Source organism: Pogonomyrmex barbatus, unplaced genomic scaffold (assembly GCF_055798465.1).
Source record: "Pogonomyrmex barbatus isolate J1 unplaced genomic scaffold, ASM5579846v1 scaffold15, whole genome shotgun sequence".
NCBI classification, from domain to species: Eukaryota; Metazoa; Arthropoda; class Insecta; order Hymenoptera; family Formicidae; genus Pogonomyrmex; species Pogonomyrmex barbatus.
In genome coordinates, this window is record NW_028297111.1 from 7,650,084 (window position 1) to 7,664,000 (window position 13,917).

At 30.3% G+C, this 13,917-nt stretch overlaps 1 protein-coding gene across 9 annotated transcripts; it reads left to right on the forward strand.

Annotated features, from left to right (window-relative positions):
* Positions 1-912: 912 nt before the first annotated feature.
* On the forward strand, positions 913-13,794 carry LOC105426411 (uncharacterized). 9 transcript variants are annotated; one of them, XM_089073587.1, is made up of 11 exons: positions 913-1,062; positions 2,233-2,335; positions 2,576-2,725; positions 3,073-3,276; positions 3,608-3,802; positions 5,450-5,603; positions 5,867-5,978; positions 6,416-6,547; positions 7,847-7,888; positions 11,558-11,656; positions 11,802-13,429. In XM_089073587.1, exons 2-10 carry the CDS (start codon positions 2,244-2,246, stop codon positions 11,620-11,622), a joined length of 1,146 nt encoding a protein of 381 aa, XP_088929713.1. In that variant the 5' UTR covers positions 913-1,062; positions 2,233-2,243; the 3' UTR covers positions 11,623-11,656; positions 11,802-13,429. The 9 variants fall into 9 exon arrangements, with proteins under 9 accessions (XP_088929713.1, XP_088929717.1, XP_088929714.1 ...); XM_089073590.1 differs by having other exon boundaries at positions 980-1,062; positions 2,257-2,335; XM_089073591.1 differs by lacking the exons at positions 11,558-11,656; positions 11,802-13,429 and adding an exon at positions 13,635-13,794.
* Positions 13,795-13,917: the final 123 nt, after the last annotated feature.

The following is a 13,917-nucleotide window of genomic DNA, read 5'->3' on the forward strand; positions in this document are numbered from 1 at the left end:
TTCAGGCTTGTGCTAAAACGCTACATTAAGTGCATTATGTACATTAAATATATAATATTGATATCATACATTTATGCGATATATGCTGTTGATATATACATTTATGCAAGAGAATATATTAATTATATAAAAATTAAAGAATAAATTCTATATGTTAATGTAACTATCATCAATATTTCTTGTCTTGCTTTTTTTCTGTTAAGCTGGTTTAAATAATTTGATTTTATGATATGTAAATATTTAATATTATTTTATTTGTTAATTATAATAATATAATTATAAGATTATGAGATTGATATACAATTATATTATGTTATATTTTTAAAAATTTTTGTAATTAGGAAGAAGTTTATTTTAAATATTGTCTTTTGATGAAAATATTAACTTCTTCATCATCTATTCTTTATTATCTTCAAATCTATTTATTTTATATTTTCAAAGAGTATAAACATAAAATATATATTTGTTTTATTGTTTTAATTGTTTTGACAATTTTGTTGTTTTAATTCAATAACTTTTTTCCTTTGTCGACATATCGTTAAAAATTAAAGAATTTCCAATTTATTTATTCTGTTCAGTTTTTGCATAGATAATCAGAAAGGAAAGAAGACAATCTATAACATTTTTATACATTTTATATCTTTGTATTAATATTGTGTTGTATAATATCTTGAAATTGTATCCTGAAGTAATGTCCCGAAATATTTCTCTCTTACAAGACTCATTACACAATCTGTGTACTTATATAATTAATATACAAATCATGTAATTGTAGATGTCTATTTTATATAATTAACAAATAAAATGATATTAAATATTTACATGTTATAAAATCAGATTATTTATATTATCCTAACAAAAGGGGCCCAATGAATTCATTTGATCTAGCTAATCGCGATACATTATTGAAGACGACTACTAGCGGCGTCTGCTAGTGTCGTTCTACGCATGCGCGAGATCTGACTCCCGATTCATAACTTCCGACAACCTCCATTTTCTTTGTCGCTTTCGTCGCACGAGCATTTCTACTATACAAGCTACTTTTGTAACTGTGCATTCATCGTAAGTATACTTTCTTACACATAAACTGCGTTGTTTTCCTCAGTAATTTTGTATAATTGAGATTACGCGTGACGAGCACGCTTCAATTGAATCGAGTATTCCCTATATTGCGTCCCCGCGAATACATTTTTCTCACACGATTTCCTTGTGTAGCGTCGGTACAGTGATGCATCGTTCGCCGCTTTTCCTGATTTCTCGCCAAGTCTTAAATAAAAAAAGGGCAAAAATAAAATAAACGAGCCCTCGTACGCCGTAATACAGTGTTGCGATCGCATAGAAAAACAAGGAGAAAAAGAGAGGACGTTTAAATTATTTTTATTCTGTATTTGCAAGTGTGTTAGTAAAAAAGCTAACGCTATATAGACTCTTTTGTTAAAAGAGTCGGAGAAGAAGATCGCCCTGAGTTCCCTTGCCGATTTGAATGCGGTTATTATGATACGTGGTTCTATATATTTAACACAACTTAGATAGATCACGGCTTAGAGAATCTTGATAATCCTGTAGCAAATTTATTCGCATTATTGAATTAAGGTGTATTAGAGGTTGCTACATATGAAATACTCGAATGTAATGGCATATGATCTTTTTATTAATAAAATATTGCATATTCTGCTAAATAAGGCATTGTATACAATGGAGAAAATATTAGGAACAGAAATAAATATTAAATGTTAAGGTCTATGCGCAATAGGCAACAGAAACAGAAAATAACAGGCGATAGATTTCAATCTATTGCCTGTTGTAAATTGTGTATCAATTGATATATCAGCCTATTAATTGATATACAATTTCTAATAGATTAAGATCTGTTGCGTATATTTCTCTATTCTTGTTGCCTGTTATGTATAGATCTTAACATTTAATATTAATGTTCTTAATATTTTTTCCATTGTAGGATCTAATGACAATTTTATTATTTAATATTTATACAATTTAAAATATTTAATGTAATTTTAGGATTATAATAATCCTATGTGTTTAAATTTCTAATATACATTAATCTAATGTAATATAATATAAGTGACTGAATTAGATTTTTTAATTTTTAGATTTTTTTGAATAGGAAAATTTCAAAATTTCTGTGAATTGTTAAGTCTAAATTTTATAGATTGTTTTATTAAGCTTTGAAACTTTTGAATTTTATATAAATTGAAATATGTTCTGAAATAGGAAATTTAAATATGGATGCTCCAGGAGGTAGAGGTGGATTTCGAGGCCGTGGAGGTCCTGGTGGGTTAATGAGAGGACGTGGTGGGTTTGGAGAGAGAGGAAGGTAAAGGATTTTATCAATAAGAAAGCTATAAGAAAAGAAAAAAATCTTAATATTCTTATGGATATTTTAGAATTTTATAAAAAGATGATATTCTTTTAGTTTATTTATAAAAAGAGGAGCAAATGCAATAAGAGAAAAAAATTTAAGTTATGTGCATATATAAATACTTGTGCATATGAAAATTATTGTATAAGAACAAACTAATGGATTTTTTTATTGTTTAATAATTCAATATAACAGAGGTGGTCCTCTACGAGGTGGTAACATGATGCGTGGTGGACGAGGAAGTGGACCTGGTGGTGGCATGAGAGGAGGTCCACCTATGAGAGGTAGAGGTGGTCCTCCAGGTAGAGGTGGACGAGGAGGACATGGTGGACATTTTCCTCCAGGGTAAGCATTTTATTTAGATATTATATTTTATATTATAGTAAAATTAATCAGTATATTTTGTTGTGTTTATACTAAATTATTTTATTATTCAACTGCGTTAAAAATTTTTTTTGTCTTGTTTGATTAGTCTAATAATGAATTTTACAGATCAGATATATTTAGTTATTTTACAATTATTAATAATATATTCTTTATATTTTATATTTTATTAACAGATTTATACATAATTAGATAAATTCATTAATTAAAAGATATTACTCTTATGAACTTTTTATATTCTTAGCAGTAATTAAAGTATATATCAAATAAAGTATTTAACATCTACAGTTTTATTATCATTCACACAGACCTGAACCAGGAATGTCCAGTGGACCTGGAGGTGGACCGCCTCCTTTAGGAATGGGTGGTCCTCCACGAGGTGGCAGTGGAAGAGGAAGTGGAAGCAACAGCTTCCGCAGCAGAGGCAGAGGTGATTACAACAGAGGAGATAGTCGTGGAGGTAGTAACAATTTCCGAGGTCGTGGCATGGATAGAGGCAGGGGAGGATCCAGGTAAAAAATTTAGAAATTCAATCTCAATATAATTTATTCAAATCTTAATAAGTTTATTTGTATAAGAATTATTATTTATTATTTATTATTACTTATATATCTTTTCTATAATCTGATGTAGCTGATGTCTTTCATAAGAAGTTTTCTAAAACTTGAAAATTTCTATTGTATGAACATATGGATTTTTAAATCAACAAAATTCTAGTAGTTTAAGTTCAATAAATATATAGAAATTATTAAATAAAGTTTTATTAACATGGTTAAGTATATAAAGATTAAAGATTTTGTGATATTGGAATTTATAAAATTTACATGCAATTCACTATTTTAGAGGGGGTTCTGGTAGAGGTGGACCAAGCCGTGGAGGTGGCTTTTCCGATCGTGGTGGCAGAGGAGCTGGTAGTGGACGTGGTGGTCCAACGAAACGAGGAGGTGGACCACCTAGCTCTAGTGGACCGTCTAAAAGGCCGCGCTTTGATCAGCCGTCTTCTCAACCATCCAATGGCTATGCCACTCAACCCCCTAAGTAAGTATCCCAGACTTTTTATCGTTGATCTAGAAAACTTTTTTTCTTCGAAAAATAAAGAAAATATATATTAAAAATTAAATTTAATATTTAATTATGTTTATTAAATATTGAATATTTTATAAAATTAATCCGTCGAGAACAGGAAACTTCCTAACTCAAAGCAATGAAAGATTTTGTTTTCTAAGGTTTTTAAAACTGAACTTCGACTCCGGCTTTATAACTCCTGCTCATGAAAGAACCCATTAATATTAGAGAGTAACGCACTAGGGAAATAATGCATAGATCATACATTGACAAATGAATCTTCCCTTTTTTCAAAAATATATAATTGTATGTACAAAAGCAATAACGCGTCTCTTTTAGTCTTACATGAAGCTAATATTTCATTTGTTACCATGACAAATTTTTTGAATATGTTGATTGTTACATAATAATAAAATTTTGCAAAAATTCTCTATATTGTAATTAATGCACGTGTTCAAAAATTTTGTCATACGACAAATAAAATATTAACCTAATGTATGACGCATTCTGTGCGCAGAAGTCATTCTAAGATTCAAAATAACAGAAGTTTAATAAGTGTAATAAATGTAATTGAAAATTCGATTTTAGCAAATTCTCTCTTTAAGGATCATTGAATTTAAATATAATGAAAATCTCAAAATTTGAAAAAATCAGTGAGTAATCTACAATAAGGAAAAAATGAACTAGAAAGATAGATTGTGTTATAAGTCAATCAGTTTTGAAATTGATATATTTATATCTGTTTACTGAAATCAGTTACTACAATCAATTACTATTTGCATAGCACTTATGAGCTTCAAATAAAGTAAAACTTGATGTATTTAGAAATGTAAAAAAATTCTTAAAACCAAGTTTTATATTCATCTAAATTTTTACAGACTATTTTTAATTAAATTATGTTTGCTTTATCATTATATGAAGATATTTTTGGAGGAAATAATGTGTTGGTAACATTCACACACACACACACACACGCACACACACACACACGACATATATAAATATGTGTATAAATTACATAATGCACATTGTCACAGTTCAATTTAAAATAATAAATAATGAATAAATAAGTCCAGAATAAATAAAAATTGAATAAGGAAATTTAAAATAATTTTAATGATAAATTATTGTAAAAATAATGAAATGTTTAAAGCAATAATAATAAATAATTTAAATTTTAAATAATTATATTTGAAACTTTGAAATATTATAACAATAATATCAGTTCGCATATATATATATATATATATATATATATATAAATACTATATGTTACAAAAATATATAATTAAAGAATAAAATATCATTTTAAGTTATTTTTTAGTTTTTAATTTAGTTTTTTTAGATTTAGAATGAATTTAGATGAAGAGTATCTATAGTGAAAATTATAAATAGAATATTTATTAATCTAAATAAATAATAATTAATTGAATGTCTTTACAAATAAATATTTGTAATAGAACATATACTTATAAATATTTACTGGAAGTGTATTTATTACTTTACATGTAGCATTTTAAGGCATTAATATAAATATATAATAGAAATTACTGTAATGTAAAGAAAATATTAGAATATAAATATTGATACACATTTCACTTTTGATGAATGTTGGTACAGCCAAGGCGGTTACGGTTCAAATAATGCTTATGGGGGTCAGCAACAACCACCGCAACAGTCGGTAGGATACGGTGGTTATGGTTCGCAGCAAAATTATACGCAGTCCTACCAGGGTTATGAGAGCTACCAGCAACCTCAGGACTATGCACAAACGGTAAGTAAATTTGACGATAAACTCGAAACAATTCTTAAAATCACATATAAATTTTAATTATTATAAATGTTAATTGCCTTTAATTATTTGAGCTTTGTTACTTTTTCTTTAAAATACATTCTAGATTTCTGAACATTTTAAATAATTCTAAATTTCTAGTTACCATCAAAACCGATAAGAATATCTATTTATATTGATTTGAAAAATAGTTAGTGATCTTCGATCAAAAGAATTCGCAATTATTTCATCTTTCTTTATTCTAGGGTTATCCACCATCCGCGTCAGATAGCAGATACGGGGGAGCATCATCGGTTCCAGCTGCGGGAGGATTTGGTGCTAACGATCCATACAGTTATGGCAAAGCTCCGCCATCAGGTGAGTGGGAGATACCTCTAAAAAAATCCGATCTATAACACGTGATACTAAAAAAAATTCGGTTTATAATATGGTGAAAGACACCCATTGTTACTTTCATATTATAATTCGTGCCTATCATCTGTCGCTAATCGATGGCCAATTCTTTATGGCTTCTGTATTTTTAAATTTTATTATTTTTTCAAGATTTTTAAATCCAGAAACTTTTAATTCCTGCAAAATAATCTTTAAATAAAAATTTAGGTTGCAAAAAGTTAAGTTAACAAAGTATAATGTTAACAAAGTGTAATGTTAACAGTACTTATCATAACGATTTCTAATAGTAAGTACCTATGGTGTGCGATAACTGACTAGTCGAGTACTCAAGGACCGAATTGAATAGGTCGGCAGAACACCATGTACATTTAGTTTATTAATATTACATAATGCATGTCCAGCCAATTACCAGCAGGAGGCAGTGCCAGCCGCGGGACCGGGGGGCGGGGGCGGTTATGCCCCTGTTAACCCATATGATGACCGATCTAATGCCAACATAATCAACCGAGGTGGTTACTCGACGCAACCTTACGGTTAGTTATTTCGCCCGCTGTCACCATACCGCTCACATTGCAGTTCATTAACTACGACTAGCGAAGCAATTTTTAAAAATTCACTTACCACCGACGTGGAACATTGAATTATTTGCACAAAATAGTTTCTCACAAAGAAACTCTACGTAAATTGCATCACGTAGTCATGATAAATATGAATTCGAGTTTTATAAAGCGTTAATTAAATTTTTCTTGGATACGTGCAGAAACGTAAGTAAGAAAGTAAGCACAGGCTCGTTATATTCTTTATGCACGATGTTTTTAATAAAAGATATATCGAATTCGTAATGCTAATTAAATATAATACTCTTTTATAACAAATAATTTAATGTTTCACTTCAATGTGGTAAATGAATTCTTAAAGATCGTTTTTCCACCTGACGCTCTTGTTTTCCGGGTGACATCCGAGTTAACACGTTTTCCCATGACTGAAGTTGTTAAGCATGATCCGATTCAGACGAGAAATGATCTAATTCAAATGACGGATTAGAAACGAAGTTTTCTTTCGGACCTCTTGAAATTTTCCCGCTCCTTCTCGGATGTTTATATTGCTAGATCTCTTTGTGGAGCTTCAGATGTTTTTATTTTTTTATTTTCTTTTTTTTTTTTTTTCTTTTACCTCCGGATTGTATTTTACACGCGATCGACAATAGAGTTGCGTAGAGTTTCACAAATTCTATTTTGAGCGTGGCAAGAAATAACATAAAAGTTGGATATGGATCCTTTTATCAAGACACCAGCACTGCAGCACTGCCTCCTGCATATTTCACTTCAGGACTACAAGGTGTTCGTGAAATGCGAAATTTTTCCATCAAAATAAAATATATATATGTATACATATAGCTTATCATGTTATTTCATTTATGTTCTTTACTCTGTGTTATTGTTGTTATTTTTTAGCATATTTTTATATATCTTTTTTTTTTTTTTTATTTTGTAATATAATACTATTTTTTATTTTATTTTTATATAATTTGTTTAGATAAATTTTTGTAAATTTGAAAAAAATTTTTTAAACATTTTTTTAAGCAAAACATAAGCAGTATTAATTAATTTTAATATATTTTGATTCATTAATAAATTGTCATTTTTTTGTGGAGATTTTGTACTTCGACCGCTTCGTCATTCCATTGATTATTGTCAGGACGAAGCTTTTTTTTAGTTATTTTCGTGCGACTCGTTTCAAATATTTCTCGTCTGAGTCGTTTGCTTCTCAACATACAATGCTTTTCGTCATGAAACATTATTTGATAAATTACGTTTGTCTTGTAATTGCAGATTATCCGAATCAGGATGGCGTTTATGGAAAACAGGACTATGGTAAGTACCATTTGCAGTATAGAAAAATTCATTAATCACAGGGAAAAGATTTAGTTAAGTTGATCGGAATAGAAATATACTTCTATAAAATTTTGACAGAATTTATCAATAATATAATATGACATATAAAAATATCTGAAAGGCACAGAAAAAGATATAAAAAAATTAAATATGTTAATGTTACATATATAAGATTTATATACATACTTTCATACTTTGACAAGAAAAATGCGGGATGTTTTATAAAATTCAGGATTTTTTGGATAAATAGGAATTCGTGAAATTTCGTAACATGTAAAACACAATAACGAGAGCATTACTAGGATAATTTTGAAAAAGAAGAATATTATGGAAAGACGTTTTTGCTGTGCTTGGGAAAAGTAAAATAAACATTATTTTTTATAGATTTTGAAGTGAACAATACATATATCTGATAATGTTAGTTAAAATTTATGTCAAATGATGGGAACACAAAAAATTAAATTTAAATTGGGAAAATGGTAATTATAGTCATGCGTTTGTTGTAACATCATTTTATTTAGCACCGTCGAATTCTTCAAAATTAGAAATGAAAATATTTACTCCATTTATTCTAAACACAACAAAGACAGATCTATTCGTAATACCTTTCTTCATGAAATATAAGAGTTGCGATTCCCGAACTACGAAGTCAAAAATTTAATTAAACCACGTCATTGGAATAACAAGTGAAAAATTACAATCAATACCGCACACAGTATAACAGTTTATAACGCAAAATAGAAAAAAGCGTGTATAATGCTCTGTAGAGCATTATAATTAAATAATTATGCAGTTACGCTGCGTTAGGTACGAATGCAATGAAAGTTTTATAATATTACAGTAGCTATATTCGGAATAAAATCCGAAACATTAGCAACATATTTACAAGAACTATAAGAAGTATTTATCTTCTACGCAAAAGTTTGTTTATTGCAAGTTTATTTTGCAAGATATTACGAGAATACATAGCAGAGAAACATTTTTATAAATCTATCCGCAATACTAGAGCATATTTACAATTTTTGCAAAGTTGTTATATGTTTTGAGACGTTGTCGTAGCAAAATCGAAAGATTGTCCACAGAGATAAAAGTATCTGTATGTCACAAAATTAGTGAAGAATCCATTTTTCTTTCAGTTCAGTTTAAAGGAAGTTAAACAAAGATAAACAAAACTGTGGCGGATATCATTATACATATACATACAATGCATTTACGCGCGCATGCGTATAATCACACACACACACACACACACACACACACACACACACACACACACACACACACACACACACACACACACACACACACACTATACACACATATAATAATATCGATAAAGCAAGCAGGTGGATAGATACCGTCATAGAGATCTTTATATCTAGGGCGTTCACAGTTTTATATAAGTAGAAAAGCAGGATCATTAATTCTATTTTTCATATAATGAAACGGAGGAGCATGTTGTTCGCAGGTGGCAGTGCTGGTTACCAAAACGCCCAGTCTCAACGACGTTATTAAAGATATCCGTCACTCTAATTAATCAATCTACTCTCTATAATTTTGTATCTAAGTAGACAACAATTCTCCCAGGCGAAAAAGTGCAGAAACAAACTATCATATGAAAAAGATAAAGCTTTTCGAAACTGCGAAATAGCATTGTTTAATGGAAGGACAATGATAAGGAATCGAGGAATCTGAAAGCAAAATGATGCATTTTAAAACTTGATGATTGAGATTCTCCATCTCTTTTCCTCTCTCTCTCTCTCTCTCTCTCTCTCTCTCTCTCTCTCTTTCTCTGTCTTTTTCTTGATAGTTGCATTGAGTGATCTCAATAAAAGACTGATCACAAAAGTTGGAAGTTGATAATGATACGACAGATACCAAAATGATTTCACATATATAAGTATATTATATTTTTTGTTGATGAAAGGTTTAGGCTGGATAAGTTCGTGTGTCCCTCGGAACGTTTTCTTCTCGCTGATTTTCCAGCTTTTCCGAGATTTCCCTGCATCATTTTGCTTCCAGGATTTTTCCGCATCTCGTTTGTTTTGTCGTCATCCCATGTGTATAAAACAATCGATTGATATGACAACATCAACAGGAAATACATATTTTATATTTGACACAGTTGGCATATACACACCACATTACTTCTTACTACGTCGTATTTACACGACGATATAGGATTAAGATTTTGCGTAGCGTAATTTAATACAACAGTAACTAAAGAATATAATGACAATGGCAAAAGTGTAAAATCAACGTCTTGTTTTGTAAATAGAACTCGTAAATAAACCCTTTTTTTGTGAAGAGCAGAAAGTCACAACAAAAAAAAAATGCGCGACGTAGAACTGTACAATGTACTTTATTCTGGAAAGATTTAGAACAGAGATAATTAAAATTTAAAATAACAATAGAAATTGAAACAATTTTGTCATATCAGTTATTAATTAATTAAAAGTTTATATCTATTTAACTAAGATTTGATAATTTCTTTTTGAAGCTAAATGTTTCAATGTTTAATAACTTATTGTTTGACAAAATTATCTATTTTACCATTTATTGTAATTTTTATTAATGTTAGAGTCAGTTATTTTATAATTTATAATTAGATAAATAACAATTCTGCAATCTAATCTGGTAATTAGATGACGTCGCAATTATATTAATTAATTATTAGTAAATATTAATGTTATATTAAATCAACGACCATTTAAATAATTTTTCATGAAATTAAACGAAAGCAATATAACTTTGTTCTTTCTTTTGAAAATTAACTGATTGCAGAAAAAAGTGTACAAATTTTCTATACTTAAGATTTCCTCGGCAGAGAATTGTTTATAAGGAAATGAATGGAATAATGAATTTGATAATTCAATTATATTATGTCTAATTCTCTGTCGTGCATTATTTTTATATTAATTAACGAAAACTTGCTTGACTAATTTGTACTGTGTTTATTGTATACGACCATGTCTTTTATGAATAACTATATAGCGCATCATGTTATATTCCGATCTTATTGTAAACTATTGCTGGATAGAAATGAAAGAAACATTGGAAAAAAAAAAAAATGGAGACCGATAATATCAATACATTAAAAACTTGTACCCTTACCCTTGTTATCACCTCTTTATGGCAGGAGAAAACAAAGAGAAATGGACGAAATATGTACATACAGAAACCAGCAACTGCCCTAGGAAGACAGACCAATTATAAAGAATAAATAATGGGCGAATAAATGACAAATGAGATGAAAAATTATCTCGTTAATATAATGGATCATTAATATAAGAAAAAAAAAAGTAGGATATGAGAGCTCTTTTTTGCGAAACACACTAGATTAGATTAGACAATTTTGGATTCGAGATGCCGAACACTCTTTTTCGGTGTACGAATTCATCGAATTCATTTGGAGTCGATCTTTTCTTATCAAAGATATTCCGAGGATATCGTTTTAGATTATAAGCAACGTGTCAACGAGTTGCAACCGAGAATAACAGATTTTTTTTTTTTTTTTCGGAGTAAGTAAGTTTCGAGAATAGATGAAATTTTTTATGATGGTTTTGGAAGGATAAAAAATTAATTAAAGATGTATTAAAAACGTTTAAAGTTGCGAGATAGATAATAATCCTCCTTCGACCTTTTCAGTAAGGAAAAATCGACTCCGAACTAGTCAAAAAAAACATGGACGAAAAGCGAAGACCCGAATCTAAGAAATCATAATATCCAGGGTTTAGTTAGAAACAGGTAAAGGTAAAATGTAGAAATATATGAAGAAGAATATTTATACGAGTCTATAAGAAAGTATAAATATATAAGATCATATAAGTTTTAAAGATTTTATTCTTAGAAGTTTTACATATTAATTTACACAATGACATTACTATTTCAGGCATATTTCACCCCTGAGTCATAAACATAGCGTTGGAAATAATTGACAGAAATAATTGACAAGCCCAGATATTTAATAAGTAGCCCATCGTTGCCCTCTTGTATAATTTTTAAAAGTTTCAATTTGTATTATTTAACACGATGCTATATTAGAGTATTATTATTATTATTATTATTTAAGAAATATACAGTTGATGAGAGAACAATTGTGATGATACAAGTACAATATTATTAGAATGAGTGACGATAAGGCATGGGTATGGAGTTTAAGCGGCGAGAGGTACTTAAGGTACTAAATAATGATCAAACTTGACTTTGAAAATTGAGTTTATTTCACAGGCGTAGCGACAAGCTGAGATACTTAGGAAACAATGAATGAAAGTCAGAGATGGCGAGAGACAGAATATGTCGTTCCTCCAGCGAGAACGCGCCGAAATTCGCTAAAAGAGAAAACCCTCCCTCGCTTAAAAAGAGAAAAGGCAAAATCGATAAGTCGATGGGTGCAATTTCAGTTAGCGCTACCGCAAATACATTCGCGGCGCTGACTGGACCGGCACCCAAAGTGAGTAAAATCAATCATTTTTCGTTAATTGCACACACTTTCGTACTCCGTACAACAGATACAAGCTTGAGAAAGAGTAGAGCTTGGCTAAAAAAAAGTTTCTTTAAATTCGTTCTACTAAGTGACAATTGCTTGAGGCTCAGCTGATCACATAACGTAAGAGATATATATATTACATTAAATTTTTCACGCGGGACAAGTACAAGTAGTAATTTGTTATATATAAAATTTTTTTGTGCACACAATTTTTTTTTTAATCACGTATTTCCCGGGAAACCGAGTATACGATAATTCGAAGACGAGAGATTCGAGGTCGATCGAATGATAAATGTTAACAACAAGCTATATTATGCTATATATGAGAAAATATGAATGGAAAAGAGAACGAGCAGGAAATGTAATGAGACAATGCGAAAAACATTCATTGTAAATATTAAAATGAAAAATCAAATGCTCGAGTATACCTCAACCCAAATTTCAGGTGAGTAAATACAAATAAATATCTATCCATTCTTTGTGAAAAGTTTCTATTTTCAAAGAAAAGACATATATACATATATATATATATATCTATCAGAATTCGTTAAGAAAGCAATCGTTAACAGACGGAATTTCAACTACTGCATTTATCGAGTGTAAGAGTGAATTAGCGGAATAATAAACGTAATGACAATTAGTTGCATATAACAATGAGTTGTTTTTTGGAAAGATGTATCGTAGGCGAGGTTGCAAAGTAGACTCCAATCAACTGCGTAACGGGGTTGCGTTTCTTTATCTTTATGTCTCTCTTAAAAATGTTCGCACAGAGAGTAAGATATAAAATTGATAGCCGAGGAAAAAAAAAAATATGCGTAGAACTGAATATGCAGAAGATCAATTCAAATTCACACTTTTCTCGCAAGTATTTGGAGTAACGAAACGAATTATTCTTAGCTTCAGCTCCCATAAATAAATAAATAATTTTGCCGCTTTCACACACGCGGCATTAGATTGAGACAAGTAGCTAAAAAAAAAAAAAGCGCTTAAAATCGTATTAGGGAGGCGTCAGAGGAATAAAGTAGCAATAACTAATTCACTCGATAATCAAGTAGGCACGATTTTGAGTAAACGATACCGATAATCGAGCAATAAACGAAACGCATTGTTGAAGCTGAAAAAGAAGCGATAGATAAGGCTTTAGTTTAAATCTCTCAGTGCGAGTGCGGATTGATTTATATAGCTCGGTCCGACCGGCCCGACTCCCGTCTGATTTACCAATATTGCTTTCTCTAGGGTGATCACGATCAACAACAAGCGGCAACAAGTAGCCGTCCAATGTGACGCGAATCATCGAACGGGATCATCGTCGTGCGTGAAATTGTCGCTGACCATCGAATTGCCGCACTGGACTGGTGTTGTTGCGACTACAAGGACCCGAAAAAACAACGCGTACCTGGTGAGCTAGAATCTTAATGGGGCTAGTTGGGTCAGTTGGCCCGTTCTGTGTATGTCGTTTATATTCGTCATTACTCTTCCCGTTCGCTTCCGACGTTGCACATCTGCATATATATCTCGC